The following is a 14090-nucleotide window of genomic DNA, read 5'->3' on the forward strand; positions in this document are numbered from 1 at the left end:
GCATCATTCTTCCTTCCTCTTCATCAATCATTGGACCACAACATCGCCTCTATCTGCTACATATTCCGCCACCTGCAAGGTGAAGTGTCCACATGGTGATATCCCTACACGCAGTGGGGAACCAGCGGGACCTGCTAAACCGTCCCCGGAGTACCGCTTCAAGCCTTCAGACGAATCTGATAGTCTGATGGTTTACTCGTGGTAACTGTGGAGAGTAACCAAATGTAGACATGACCCTGCCATGCATAGTGTGTTCCTACCTTTCTACAATCTCTGCTATCTCTGCCCAACTTGTTGAATTTGGTTCCGTTAGTGGCAGCCTTATTCAGGTTTGTTAGTGGCTAGTTGAGGGAGACTGAAATTGCCGCATGCAGCACAATGTACAAGGGTACAAGATTGTAGGTAAACTCAATCGACAAGTCGATCAAGTCGAGTCCCCTATGTCAAATCAACCTTCCTCATCTATATACTTGAGCATTATAAAAGGATGGCAACCTCTTCGAATCTTGTTTCCATCAACTCCTCTTCCTCTTGTGCCCACTGTCACTGTCCCTACTGCCCCAATGCTCACTCCCTGCTAGAGTTATCCCAAACCGACGCAATGAGGATTACCCGTGGACACTGGTTGAAGGGAATGATGCTGTCCCTCGTCGACGAGGACTGTAGCTTCCTGCGTACGTCCAGATCTGAGGCCCCCGTTCTTCCCCGTCGCAATGCTCCAACCTCCCCCCCCCCCTAATCACAATGACTGACGATAGCCGAGTACCCCTCCCCCACCACCTGGCATGCTGCCACCGGGGCTTACAGCAAATCGATATACGTCCTGTGCAAGAGGGGCCGGGGTTTCGCCATCCACCTCCTTCGCCCATATCCCTCAGGGCCTGCCATTCGATACAGCATTAAGGTAGACGGTCGTCTGATCGGCTACTACATCCTCGAGGAGTCCTATGACGAGGGTTTGGTGACCTCATTCAACCTCCCAGGACCGCGCGGTGCCATCCACCAACGCTTCAAATTTGGCGATCTTGTGAAGTGTCAGCCCCAAACCGACAGCTGATACCAGTTACCCTCACCTGACCAGGCCTTGGACCCGGCGATCCTCGACGACCTGGGCCGCATCACCATCACGCTGGAGGCGGGTTTGTCGTTGCGCTTAGGGGGTTCTGGGACCTGGATTACGCCCAACTTGACCCTTGGTTCTAAGGCAGGGAAGGTGAGTTCGTTCGGTGACCCCCGTGAACCTGCTGACTCCAGCTCCTCACCACCTACGTGACGTTAGTCAGTCCTGCTGTCAGACTAATGACAGCGGGGACACTCTTGGCCCCGCTCAGCCAGCACCTGTGGCAACCTTTCAACCTTTTGCGAACGCCGCTAAGTGGTCAATCATTTTCATTGTCAGTGTAGAGTTCGCAGTCAATTAACCTCAGTATCGAGAGTATGCGGCCCTCGAACTTATTGGTGTGATTCCGCTAGCGTCACTGAGCGGTACTTGGCCCCTCGTGGACGTGCCCCATGGCGAGAGTGACGTCAGGCTCAAGATTAAGCCTGATCACGTTGTCAAGCCCAAGATCGAGCCCGGATGTGACTCTAAGCCGAAGGTTGAACCAGACTGCAAGTTCGATGTGAAGTCCAAGAGTGCGTAACCTGAGATGCGGAGTGTTGGGCCCACCACAGAGGCCAAGTGTAGTTCCAACATCCCCAGGGTCATCCCGCAATAGAAGTCTTAAGTGCCATGCAGACCGTCTACCAGTCCAAACTCTGACGTTGTTTAAATTGATACAATTGTACTTCGGCTCCTTCTATTAGTCTTAGAATCGGCAGCTGTCCCGGATCCCGAAACGGCCGGAGTGTATTGATGTCTGACATCGGCGCCAGAAATGCCGTTTTGTGGTGAACCCCTCTCTGTGATTGCCGTTTTGGACACTCATCTTTTATTCTATCATCATTTTCCACCCTACTCTAGTCACGTTTCTACAAATTCTAGCCACGTATCTCCACCTTGTCTCTCTCAACAACAAACCCCCAGGCCAGCACAGCCGGCTAGATATTCCATCTGCTTCTGCGCTGACAGCGTTCTGGGTTAACTTTGCCTCCCATCCCTTATTCCCCTCTCCCACTTTCTCACCCCCTTGTATTGGGCGATTGCGTTGCCTCATCTCGTGTCTAGCATAACACAAGAAGCCACACAATGAGAGTCCGCACTCCCCCTTCTGGGATGACCTGCAAGTGAGTCACCATCCGAGACGAACTGACAAGTAGGTGTCGTTGGTGGATGCAAACCAGCAAACCTGCCACCATGGGAACCGCCATGCTGATGATGGCGCCGGCTCCGACGGTGGCGCAATACCCACCCAGGTAGCTTGACCCGCACCTGCCCCTATGCCTGGCCCTGTAGGTGGCGGTGTACCTCGGCGGATGACTACCCTTGTGTCTGCCGGTGGCTTTGACTGCAGTTCTTAACACCCAGCCGAGTACCCTCCGGAAGACCCATCTCCCGAGGACAATTGCGTCTCCAAGTACATCGAGTGCCAGAACGGCGTGCGGTTCAAGCTCGAGTTTACTCGACTCGACAAATTCGACCATGCAATCAAGATCCTCATCTTAGTTGACGGCCGAAAGGTTTACGGGTCTATCATAGAAACCCATACCCCACGCAAGTCGATCAGTGACTTCACGGAGAGAGACGCTGGCGGCACAGCGCGGCGAAAGGCGTTTGCTTTCGGCACCGACGTGGGTCGACCTCGTAGGTAGGACTAACTCTAGCCTTCAGAGGATGGCCCTCGGCTGGGCCCAACCCAGGTCGACCTTGAGCAGCTGGGTACGATCAACGTCACTTTCGAGGCGGGAGTGTCGTGCAACGTGCGTACTTTCTCTGTCGACAACGGGTTGGAGCCGCTGGCTGTTGGCGGGCAGGAAGCAAAGAAGGTATGTGCGATCACACGGATTCATTGACAGCAGCTACTGAGTTCTTTCATTATGTGCGTTGATGCGACGGACCAGCTGACGCCAGCGGAGAAGAGATCGGGGGTCCGCAGCTTCGGCCTGACTGCTACTTCGTACCATATCTTGACGGCCCCAAACTCATGACGTCCTTCATGGTGAGTCACCTCTTGGCGCTGCTCACCCCAGTATCGTACCGAGGAAGTCCTCCGCATGATTGGCGTTAAGCCTCCCATTCTCGAGCCTCCCATTCTCGAGCCTCCCATTCTCGAGCCTCCCCCTTTCTCCATTGAGGACGTCAAGCCCAAGTTGGAGAGTCGCAAGCGCAAGATGGTTGAGGCGGACGGCGCGAAGAAGAAGTCTACGAGGGTGGCTATCGACCTTACGCGTGAAGATGGCGGAAGTTGAGCGATACGCGCGTTTCATCCTGGACCCTCTCCTCTGCAGCCCTCAGTCCGCGCACTGCCTTTACGGACAGCAACACGTGACCACCCGACTCTGCTAAGTCACGTGACACACGATCCTCACGTAATTCTCATTGTATCATAGGTTCCGCCACCGCCTCGTGTTTGTATTCTAAGGCCTGACTCATATATTCGTCATATGCATCCCAATGCTTGCGGTGGTTTACACTCTTCCACATGAGCTTGAAGCCGTGGCCAATCTTGCAACCTTGCACATTGTTGAGCGGCAGATACAGATGGCAGACCTCCACCGGGGACCCTGGGCGGTCGTCATTGCCACCGCCAAGCCTTTCACTTCAGCCATGCAGGAATGTGATCGTCGCTCCGTGCACGTGCACGTGCAACGGCCAGCTCATCTTCGAGTCTCATCGAGTCGTATCTTGGACACTTGCCAGCATTCTAGAAATTTACCCGCTCAGAGGTCTACGGCTCTACTGAGCCTGAAAAGCAGCTGCAGCTGCGTCTACCATTGTGCCCTTGCTGCGCACTAAGGTGTAACGGACTGTTGATCTAAGGTAAATTGAGGACGGGACTAAAAACTGGCCTCTGGTCTGGCAAGATGTGCCTGAAACGTGAGACTTCTTTGAATCGATCACTTTCGACCTGGGCACGAAAGCAAAACAAAATGACAACTTGCCACCCCCCCAAGTCAAACTCTCAACCTCCCACATTCTCATCTTGATCAATATGAACGAGAAGCCCGCTTATTACAACACACCACCTGCTGGCTACGGCCTGCCTCAAGGATACCCTGGTCAGCCTCCCCAGCAGCAATACGGCGGTCCCCCGCAGTACGGCCAGTACCCGCAAGACCAGTCCCCACAGCCTTATTACCAGCCACCTCCAGGCCAGATGGCGCAGTACGGGGCGCCCGGAGCGCAGCAGCAGGGTACAGCTCAGTCCTACTACCAGCAGCCTGGGCAGCCCCAGCAGCAGTATTACCCTCCTCAGCAGCCGCAGCAGTATTACCCTCCTCAGCAGCAGCAGACGCCTGCGCCTGCGCCGGCACCCGCACCTCAGGAGCAGCACCACGACAAGCCGAAGAAGGACGGTAAGGTCGGCAAGATCTTCAAGAAGGTGAGTACCACACTCGAGGCGTGGGCAGGTGCTGACACGTTCCCTTGTACATTCCCTGGCACAACGGCTCGTCAACTCCCCTGTCACCTTACCATCGTATCCCTCGGCTCAGATCGGCGACGGCATTGTCCGCGGCTTCGGCTGGGGTCTCGGCATGCGCATGGCCAATGAGCTCGTCAACGCTTGTGAGTTTCACAATCCGCATAGGTTGTCTGTTCAACACCGGTTCACGCCTCGCCATCGATGGGTCCGGCGGGTTGACCTCGTTCCCAACTCACACGACCGAGCTGATCTCAGGCTGCCGCGCATGCTAAATCCCGATAAATCTATAGACAACACACGACCTAATACCTCAGCGGCCTGTAGCTGTGCGGATACGCGGACTTGGTGCGGGGGATGTTGGAAGCGCAGCCATCTGCAGTCGATCGGAACGGCCAGCATGACATACGCAGCCATTGCACGTGCTCGGCTTGTTGGCACGGTTGGAGATGGACACCCTCCCGCATGCTTATCCCGTTCTCATCACATCATCTCAGATCAATCGCTCTGTCACGTGCCATCACTGAACTTTACATTACTGACAAAACACACCCACTGCTCGCACCCTTCCGGGCTGAGCTCAGCTCTCTACCGCTGCTTTAAGTCACGCACCAACACAAGATGCCTTCACTCTCTCCTCACTTGCCACATATGCATCCCAGATCAGCGGCAGGCGGCGGTGGATGCATAAAGGTCTGCCGTTGCAACGGTAGTGGAGTTGTCATCTCACACTCATCCAGTCCAGTCCAGTCCACTGCACGCTTGCCACCATTCTGCAACATCCATCGCTCAGCATCTCCTATATCCATATCTAACCCAGTCTCGCAACAGACTCGGCGGACGGGTACCACCCATCCAGCACCATGCCGCCGAATGATGCAGCGCTTTCTCGGTCCGTCCGCTCTCCTCTTATCCCCCGCCGCGCCACCGTTCCCAACGCCAAGCCAGTCGCCTGCATCTGTGGAGCCAGCCCGGCCCCTGGTTCTGAGAACCGTTTCTCGGACTCGACAGTCTCGACAGTCTCAACAGTACCTTTAGGCGAGTCGCGCAAACCCCCTCGTCCATCACACTATTCGGAGCAAGGCTACGACGCCGACACATCTGACCGCGAATCGGTTGCCCGCAGCTTCGAAGCGCACACCTGGCGCACGGCCGCTTTCGAGGCCCAAGTCCGCGCCGAGGCAGCCGAGGAACGGGCCGAGGCCCTCGTTGCGGCGCTGGAGGACGCATATTCAGAGCGGGACGCCGCTGAGGCCGCTGGACGAAAGGGTCTCGCCTCCCTCGCGAGTGTGGTACGCGAAAAGATAGTCGTCGAAGAGCTGTTGAAGGCTGAACAGGCTCGGACAGCGGGGGCTGTCGAAGCGGCGAAACACATCGCAAAGGCGGGTGACAAGGCTGTCGTGATCCTCCGTGAAGAGGTAGAAACCGCGGTGGGCAAGTATGAGGCTGAGCACGCTGCCCTGAAGGCCGAGAACGAACAGATGGCCACGCTGTTACAACGGTTGATGGTGTTGGCAGAGAAACCCGACGAGCGGCAACATGACGACCGCACGATCTCGCGTACCTTCTCGCTCCGCCGGCGCAAGAAGCCCCTCGAGGCACTTGTTGACGAGGGTGCCCTCCCCCCGTCTATCAGGGAACAGCTCCTCCTCCGCGAAAAGGAGCGGCTTGAAGCCGAGCTGGAGGCTGTTCAGAAACAGCGCTCGGCGGCGATGGCGCGAGCCCGCGGCGCCGAGGAGAGCGAAGGACTGCGCGCCCTCGACGCCGCTGGCGAGGTTGCCCGAGGCGTGCGTGAGCGGGCGGAGGTTTGTGGTGATTGCCTCCCAAAGGTGTTGAAGGCGGTGGCCCGGGCCGAGGACGACGTGAGACGCAAGTATGAGCGCGCCGTTGTGCGGAACTAGGCAGTTGTTGGTGGTTTGATGTATGTGGTGCGGATCATGATTGTTGATTGTAGTATGATGAACATGTAGTATGATGAACATGTAGTATGATGAACAATGAAACAAGTACCTCACCACATCTGACCCGACACATAAAGGCCCACCAAGCGTCGTTCGGCCCAGTCCCATCGACGATGGTGGCCTTTGCCGCCCCCGAGCCTTACCACCCCGACTCATACTCCCGCATCCAACCCACTTTTAGACCCGACACCATCGGCCCTTTCCTCCCCTCTGCCTCGGTTCCAATCACCCGCGCCACCCTGACCACCAAACATGCCTTCGTCGTCGTGCGCGCCGCCAAACGTGTCGTCCGCGTCCGTGTTCGCGTCAACCTGATCGGCAAAGACAAAGCCAAGGCCGCATACCGCCGCCTCATTCGGACCGAGTTGGAGTTGGCGGAACGTATCCGTGCTCTCTTCTTGGTCGGGGGAGAAACGTGCACGCGAGCAATGTTATGTGAATGGTAGTGGTGTGGAGTAGACAGCCAGACCAAGCTTGCCCGAGGCCATCAGCAGGCCACGATCAAGGCCTGGTTTCGCCGCTTGGACCAGGTCACCAGCCCATGTTGAGCTGTTGTTTGGTCATGGACTGGGCTGGCTGCCGGCGTCCGGGTGGTCAGGCCCATTGCGCACCGGGCGCCGCATTTCCACGGCATCACGTGACTGGTATTATCGGTTCGTCTGATCGCGCTCAGTCCATCTGCCCGATCTGGTCCAGCGTTGTTGATTTCCCGTCAAAGCCAAGACAAAGTGCGGAATGGCCGCGGTCGACTACAGTAGATAGATCCCGAACCCTGGATTGTGACCCCACCTGGGCCCAGGTGTCCTTCGTCTTGGCAGTGGCGGAGTAGAAAATATCTCTTGGACGCCGACTCATTCACCTGTGCCATCTGACCTGCCTCTCTGCCAGCCATACCAAACCAGCCCCTATCTACTTACACACCGGATCAGCCCGTGGTCCGAGCGCGACCCCTGTGGCGCACGGCGTCTGCTCGTACCACACGGCCTTCAGAGCGCCCAACGAGCCCCGGCCCTCATTCCATCTCGACACGCGCCGGCAATATGTGTCCGAGAGCTCGGTCAGCTTTGGCCCCAGTCCCCGCGTCTGCAGGCCCCGCCTCCACTGTCTATGGTCCCCGCGAGCCCCATGGGAAGAGTTGTGGTTGGGATATAAGAAGCAGAGAGACTTTCTGTGACACCCCGGCCCTCTTCTCCATCATCCGCAGCCAACCAATCCGCCTCCATTATGTCCGAGATCAAGGGTGATATGTCGCGGACGCCCTCGCCCGACGGCGGCGCCAAGGAGGCGCAGGTCGTACCCGTCGTCGATATCGACGACGGCTTCGACCCACAGTTCGTCAAGCGCACCATGCGCAAGGTCGACTGGCGCCTCATCCCCATCCTTATTGCCATGTACACCATCTCGCTCATCGATCGCACCAACCTCGCCACCGCGCGTGCCGCCAACAAGGTCAAGATGGACCGCGAGATCGGCACCGGCTACGGCCAGCGCTACACCATCATCACGCTGACCTTCTTCATCCCTGTGAGTCAAAGATTTGAGGCTTTCTGATTAAAGTATATCATCCTTGAGATTCCGTCCCAGATCGGCCTGCGATACTTTGGCGTGCGAAACTGGCTTTCGGCAGCCGTTTTCCTCTGGGGCATCATCATGATTTGCATGGGCTTCGCACCAAACTGGAACACTCTTGCAGGTCTTCGCGCAGTCCTCGGTGTTTTCGAGGCCGCCCTCTTTCCCGGTTGCGCGTACCTCCTCTCGTGCTGGTATCCCCGGCGCTCGATGGCTAGTCGCAACGTACTCTTCTACACGTCGTCAGCTGTGCTCGGCAACTTTGCCACCATCTTGGGTTACGCCTTCTCGCTGATGAACGGCACGCGCGGTCTGTCCGGCTGGTCGTGGATCTTCATCTGGTTCGGTATCCTCACGGTGATCATCGCCATCATCGCTTACTTTGCCCTCGTCGACTTCCCTGACCGCGCGACGTTCCTTTCCGAGGAGGAGCGTCACCTTGTCCTCACTCGTATCCAGCGTGACCGTGCCGACTCAGTACATGACCCCCTCACTTGGACCAAGATCGTCAAGTACTCAAAGGGTGAGTCAAGTTTTAGCAACCCGCTTACGCAGACTTCAAGCCGTGGCTCTTCGCCTGGTTCTTCATGTCGGCCACCGTGTCGTCGTACGCCCTCGCCTACTTCCTCCCCGTCATCCTCGCCGACCTCGGCTTCACCAACGTCCAGTCCATGGTCCTCAACATCCCGCCTAATGCTTGGTCCGTCATCCCCGCCCTCGTTACCGGCTACATTGCCGACAAGTTCCGCCACATGCGTGCCGCCGTCGTCATCTTCAGCGCCATCTGCATCATCGTCGGCACCGCCATGTACTCGCAGCTCGGCGCCAACCAGAAGGTAGCGCGCTACGCCGGCATCTTCATTGCCGTCCAGGGCGGCAACTGCAACGTACCTCTCGTGCTCTCGTGGGCCCAGACGTCGATCCGTGCCCAGTCCAAGCGCGCTTTCATGGCCGCCGTCGTCGTCTGCTTCGGCGGCCTTGGCGGCATCCTCGCCTCTGTTGCCTTCAACCAGAATGAGGCCAAGAAGGGCTACCGCTCGGGTGTCATCTTCACCATGGTCATCAACGCTGTCACTGTCATCGGCGCTGCCGTCCTCCACTTCTGGATGCGCAACCAGAACCGCCGTGCCGAGCGTGACAGCAAGGTCCTCGAGGAGGACGTCAACTTCCGTTACCAGGGTTAGAGTGTGGACGTGTTGTTCAACTTGAGGAGGGGAGTGTGTCTGTACGAGAGAGGATGTTTCTGGGGGCTGTAGGGTATGTGATAATCCACCAATCTAATATAGTCGGATGAAGACGGTCAATGCTTCGGCCATCGGGGTTTAGATGCACATGCCGGATGTCGTGGCCAAGATTCGCTGTCACTTCCGTGCCCATTAGAGGTTCGTCTGAATGTCAGCGGGCCCCATGGACACGGTTGGCAGTTTGTAAGCGCGGAGCAGGATGCTTGGTACAAGCTATTTACATCAGCTACAGGATCAGCATGATTGCCCTCTGGCTCCAGATGTCAGTCATCCGCAGCTCCTCCTCACCCGCATCCTGCCGCCTCCACGCCTCATATACAATCTGGAATGAGCTTAACGGGCAGCACAGACTTACACTCTCCAACCGATCGAGCTCGACAAGCCCACTCGATACCCTGTCGTCAGCTTGGTCGCGCGCACCAGCTCACTTGGCAAAGTCCATGAGGATCTGGAGGCGCTCCTGGTCCTCCTTATCCACGAGGCCGGACACGACGAGCATAGGATAGTTGAGGTTGACCATCGAGCCGGTGTGGACCGCGACCTCTGCGAGCAATTCCATGATGGCGGCTGCGCTCCTCTGCACGATGGGATCGTTGGCACGGCGCTCGAACGCAACGCGCTGCAGATGGCAAATGAGCGAGTGCCGGATTAACAGGTCGCCAAACTGAACGCGGATGGGCGCGGGCGATGAATAAATTGTCGCCAGAGTCGTGGTCTCCAGCTCCTCGTACATCGCCAGACACGCGAGCTGGTGAGCATGGTTATGCGGAGACGCCGGGTTCGGTCGCTCGGCCAGGAGCTGCGCGAGCTGGGTTAGCTGGGAACCATTGATAGACTCACCCTGGCGACTGCGAAGAGCGAGTGCAGACTCATCCCAAAGTCGGACTGGATGACTTGCTGCGCAGACGCGACCTCCTCAATCCACTGCTTCTTGCCTGGCCTCTGTGGTTCCACCAAGGACGGCGCCATGCCGAGGCTGAGGGACGCTGACGTCAGCTGTTGCGTGGCAGAACAGCTCACCAAACGCATCGTACAGCGCAAGATACACAAGGTGCTGCTCGTACAGACTGCTGCTGGACACGACCAAGCGGTTGTCTGCAAGCATCTTACGCGGTTCACCACATCGGTGCGTATATGCGCGTAGAAGAGCATGTGTTTTGGCCCATAGCGGATCGCCGCTCCCGCACTGGTGTTAGCAAACTTATCGCACAGAAGCGGGACGTACATCTCGAAGAAGAAGCAGCTCCAAGATAATGAGCATGGTCTCGGGCTCGTTGGGTCCCTCGCCGCGGTTGAACGCATGGATGACTTGAGCCGCGTCGTCCGCGAACCGCCTAGATCGCTCAATCATGATATCGTGTGCTTCAGTCGGATGTGTGCCCTCAAATGCGCGCGAAACCGCCCCCAGACTCCACGTGATGTTCACCAGCGCGGCGGCAAGCGTGGCCTGCACGTTGGTGCCAACCTCGGCCGCACCTCCAGCGGAAATGAACATCTGTGCCTCCCACAGCTTTGCGAGGACGCGGTCGCCCCGAGCCCGCGCACCAGGTTTCGTAGGGTGGGCATTGAGCTGGCTGTCAGCGAAGGACAACGAGAAAACACACTAGTCCTGGAGAGGAGACGTAGGATATCCCGTCCAGGAACAGGCCGAACTGGTCCGGTAGGATTGGGCTGGACGCCGGGTCGTCGAGCTGCCGCGTCTCCTGGGGGGGTGGACCGTTCCATGCCGCTGCCGTTAGCTTGAAGGGTAAAGCAATATCGGTTAACGTACCTCGTAATAGCGACGAGCCAGGGTTGCGGTTCTGGCGTGCGCGAGACGCAGATGGGCGATGTGCCGCTGAGGAGCTAAACGCCTGCGACTGCCCCGTTGCGAGCGCCTTGGGCCGCGCCATGAGCTCGCGCTCTCGTTTTGTGTCGGTATTCGTGCGAGGATACACGCAGTTGCGCTCCGGATTGCGCCTGCACCTGTTGCATATTGGCTGGATGTCAGCTGGCAAATGTTCTTTAGCTGGCCAGTGTGGCACACTAGTGACACACCTTGGTCTCGTCACATTTGACACGCTTCATGCGGCATGTGAAACACCCTGTACGTGTTCTTGGCCCCTTCTTACCCAGGTTGATTGGCAGTGTCGGTGTTGCATCGGCAGCAGTGATCGACTGCAAGGGCGGCGAGAAAGACTCGTCCGGCGTCAATCCTAGGTGAGAACTGAGATTAGTCTGGTACGACACAAGGCTGGTGACAACCTCTCCAGGACAAGATGGAGGAAGGTCGACACGCACTTCAGGCGGGTAGATTGTTGGTTTGTCCTTTGGAGATGATGGGCTATGCGGTCGGCAAGCCACGCCACCTGCTGGTGGTCCCATGCTGTAGTCCCGCAGTTGGAGCAATCCAGATGGACGTGAACGGTGCCACCGGCCAGTTCGATCTTGTAAGGTGGTTTGGACCCGGAAGAGGCGTCCATGGTGGTGTTGAGAAAAGAAATGAAGTACAAAAGAGGGATGTAGTCAGTTGAACAGTTGTTGCTTGTGACGATAAAGTGGAGGTATAGCCGGAGATTGGGTCCGTGCCTGAGGCGGATCAAATCCGGCCCACATCCGGTGTCCCGGGCACACTGACGCCGAAGCCGACGCCGAAGCCGAGAACAGGAAGCAGAGCCTGATACTCCTCATTATTTGTAGTAGTTAATTCTCAATCATAACTGTCCCTCAAGGTCCTGGTTGCTGGAATGTCACCGAAGGTCTCACAGATAAGGCTGATATGGGAAGGCTGAAACGGGTGACTTTGGGGGTGTAACTGGTTCGGCGCAACGAAGCTCAAGGCTCTATAGAGCCTATTGTAATCTCTCCAATCCTACGCACACCCAACAACCCAATACCTCCCACTAGGACAAGCTAACTCTTGCATATGCCCATGAAAAATGCTACAATGACTGCTCTGCTGAACATGAATTCCTTTGTCTTCGCCACTATGCGGTGAGAGCCGTGGGCTGCGGCGCCTCCTGGACCTTGTCGTAGAACAAGTCGTCGAGCTGAGGCACGATGGCCCTGTCGTGGCCAAGCGTGAGCAGTGGGTGCTCCCAGTTGACGTAGCCGAGGTATGGGAGAGACATGTCCCAGCCGGCCAGGCGTTGCGCCTCAATTGGGAGGCGCTTGACAGCCTCAATCGGGAGCTGGAGGTACTGGTTCTCCTCCTGCTTGAGGTATCCGCACGAGAAGCCGCAGAGGGCCATGCAGCGGACCGAGTTGGGGGTGCCGACCTCCATCGAGTTGGCGCCACCGCCGTGGTACACGCTGCAGAGGATGACAACACAATCTCCGGGTTCGGCAGAGACGTGGAGCGCGTCCTCGTAAGTCGGGGCGGGGAGGTCGTCGGAGCGGATGTGGGAGCCGGGCACAATGAGGGTACCACCGTTCTCAGGGGTGACCTTGGTGAGGGCAGCGAGGGCGAGGATGCTCTTCTCCTGGCGTGGGTCCCAGACGTCCGAACCCTTGATCTTGTCGTGGTAGATCGCGTCGTCGCGGTGCAGCTCCTGCGCCTTGCCACCGGGGTTGACCTCGAGGAGGGCGGTGACGTTGAGCTGGGGCTTGCAAGTGGACCAGTGGCGCTCGGGCGACGACATGGTTGTCTTGGTGCGGCGCGTGAGTGCGTGGTCGGCCAACCCGTTGAGCACGGGGTTCAGGAGCATCGAGTTCACGTACGTCTCCGACTTGGCGAGGAGACCTGGGACCTTCTTGGACGTGTTGGGGAAGAACGAGCCGTCCCACTGCTCCTTGTTGCCCGCGGGACCGAGCGCGTCGAGGTGGGGCTTGAAGTCCTTGTTCATCTGGTCGACCTCCTCCTTACTGAGGAGACCCTTGAGGACGACGGCACCCATCTTGGCGATGAGGGCGTTGATCTCGGCCTGCGGCGCCTTGGCGTCGATGCAGAGGTCCTCGAGCTCGTAAGGGTGGCAGCGAACCATTGTGATGATGTGGTGGTTGGGTGTTGGAGTGGTAAAGTAAAGGCGAACGGTGAAGGCGAGCCGGACTTGTTGATGATGTTGATGCCACTCTGCGACGACATATATAGCACTCACAACCTCCACCTCTTGGGGAGCTTTGTGGGTAATTTCGACGCCGTGGTCATGGATGATTCACACGGTGCTGAACATGTCGAAGGCGGCCGGCGGACCATTGAGCGCGGCGAGACGATGTAGACGACGTAGACGCCGACGGGCAGAGCGGACTGTTGATCGCCCAGGGAGGTTGTAGAGCATGTGGGTTAGACGAGCAGAGTAGCCCATAGACGAGTTTGACGAGGGGGAGGAGATCAGCAGAAGAGGCATTCGCTGCGATAAAGGCACGCGATACGGGGATGTCTCGGACCGAGATTGACGGTCGTGAAGGGCCGATGAACACCTGTAGAGGGTTGGTGACGCCCCACCCATAGGATACCGTGGCACTAGCGTCCAAGCGGGACACGTTAGCAAGTGTGTGACAGCCATTTGGGTGATTTTACCGGAACCGAGGGTGGCGTTGCAACACGTACCTTCTGCCAGGACTTCCAGTTCTGTTGGGCGAAGATTGCATCTCGTCAGCAAATGTGGCGGTGTGGCGCTCGATAGTGGTAACATTAACCTCCAGCCCAGGCACTCAGCATCAACTTGACGTCCCGCAGGAGGCTCTTCTGTTCCGCTCGGACCACCGAGTTGTGGGCCTCTCGACTAGCTCGTCAACAAACGCCCCCGGCTCGGAAACTGTCACATGACCGTTGACTCGGCTTTCCTGTATGCATCAAGCTATTAATGTACGCAGAC

At 57.6% G+C, this 14090-nt stretch overlaps 6 protein-coding genes across 6 annotated transcripts; 4 read left to right on the forward strand and 2 right to left on the reverse strand.

The window, feature by feature from the left end:
• Positions 1-601: 601 nt before the first annotated feature.
• CcaverHIS019_0410380 (uncharacterized protein) lies at positions 602-3348 on the forward strand (the record flags this gene model as incomplete). The annotated part of the gene is made up of 11 exons (XM_060600939.1): positions 602-674; positions 759-1027; positions 1064-1213; positions 1255-1278; positions 1428-1635; positions 2356-2391; positions 2468-2730; positions 2764-2925; positions 2959-2978; positions 3011-3098; positions 3130-3348. 11 exons carry the CDS (start codon positions 602-604, stop codon positions 3346-3348), a joined length of 1512 nt encoding a protein of 503 aa, XP_060457483.1.
• A 743-nt stretch (positions 3349-4091) lies between these two features.
• On the forward strand, positions 4092-4795 carry CcaverHIS019_0410390 (uncharacterized protein; the record flags this gene model as incomplete). Its single annotated transcript, XM_060600940.1, has 3 exons — positions 4092-4481; positions 4594-4666; positions 4779-4795. The coding sequence occupies 3 exons, from the start codon at positions 4092-4094 to the stop codon at positions 4793-4795; spliced, it is 480 nt and encodes a 159-aa protein (XP_060457484.1).
• Positions 4796-5383: 588 nt separating this feature from the next.
• Positions 5384-6421, forward strand: CcaverHIS019_0410400 (uncharacterized protein; the record flags this gene model as incomplete). The annotated part of the gene is made up of 1 exon (XM_060600941.1): positions 5384-6421. One exon carries the CDS (start codon positions 5384-5386, stop codon positions 6419-6421), a length of 1038 nt encoding a protein of 345 aa, XP_060457485.1.
• Positions 6422-7705: 1284 nt separating this feature from the next.
• Positions 7706-9234, forward strand: CcaverHIS019_0410410 (uncharacterized protein; the record flags this gene model as incomplete). The annotated part of the gene is made up of 3 exons (XM_060600942.1): positions 7706-8005; positions 8039-8573; positions 8606-9234. 3 exons carry the CDS (start codon positions 7706-7708, stop codon positions 9232-9234), a joined length of 1464 nt encoding a protein of 487 aa, XP_060457486.1.
• A 286-nt stretch (positions 9235-9520) lies between these two features.
• On the reverse strand, positions 9521-11756 carry CcaverHIS019_0410420 (uncharacterized protein; the record flags this gene model as incomplete). The annotated part of the gene is made up of 10 exons (XM_060600943.1): positions 9521-9616; positions 9650-9689; positions 9723-10102; positions 10135-10280; positions 10315-10480; positions 10520-10864; positions 10899-11023; positions 11066-11273; positions 11332-11500; positions 11575-11756. The coding sequence occupies 10 exons, from the start codon at positions 11754-11756 to the stop codon at positions 9521-9523; spliced, it is 1857 nt and encodes a 618-aa protein (XP_060457487.1).
• Positions 11757-12260: 504 nt separating this feature from the next.
• Positions 12261-13256, reverse strand: CcaverHIS019_0410430 (uncharacterized protein; the record flags this gene model as incomplete). Its single annotated transcript, XM_060600945.1, has 1 exon — positions 12261-13256. The coding sequence occupies one exon, from the start codon at positions 13254-13256 to the stop codon at positions 12261-12263; it is 996 nt and encodes a 331-aa protein (XP_060457488.1).
• Between the last annotated feature and the right edge of the window lie 834 nt (positions 13257-14090).

Source organism: Cutaneotrichosporon cavernicola (genome assembly GCF_030864355.1).
Source record: "Cutaneotrichosporon cavernicola HIS019 DNA, chromosome: 4".
NCBI lineage: Eukaryota > Fungi > Basidiomycota > Tremellomycetes > Trichosporonales > Trichosporonaceae > Cutaneotrichosporon > Cutaneotrichosporon cavernicola.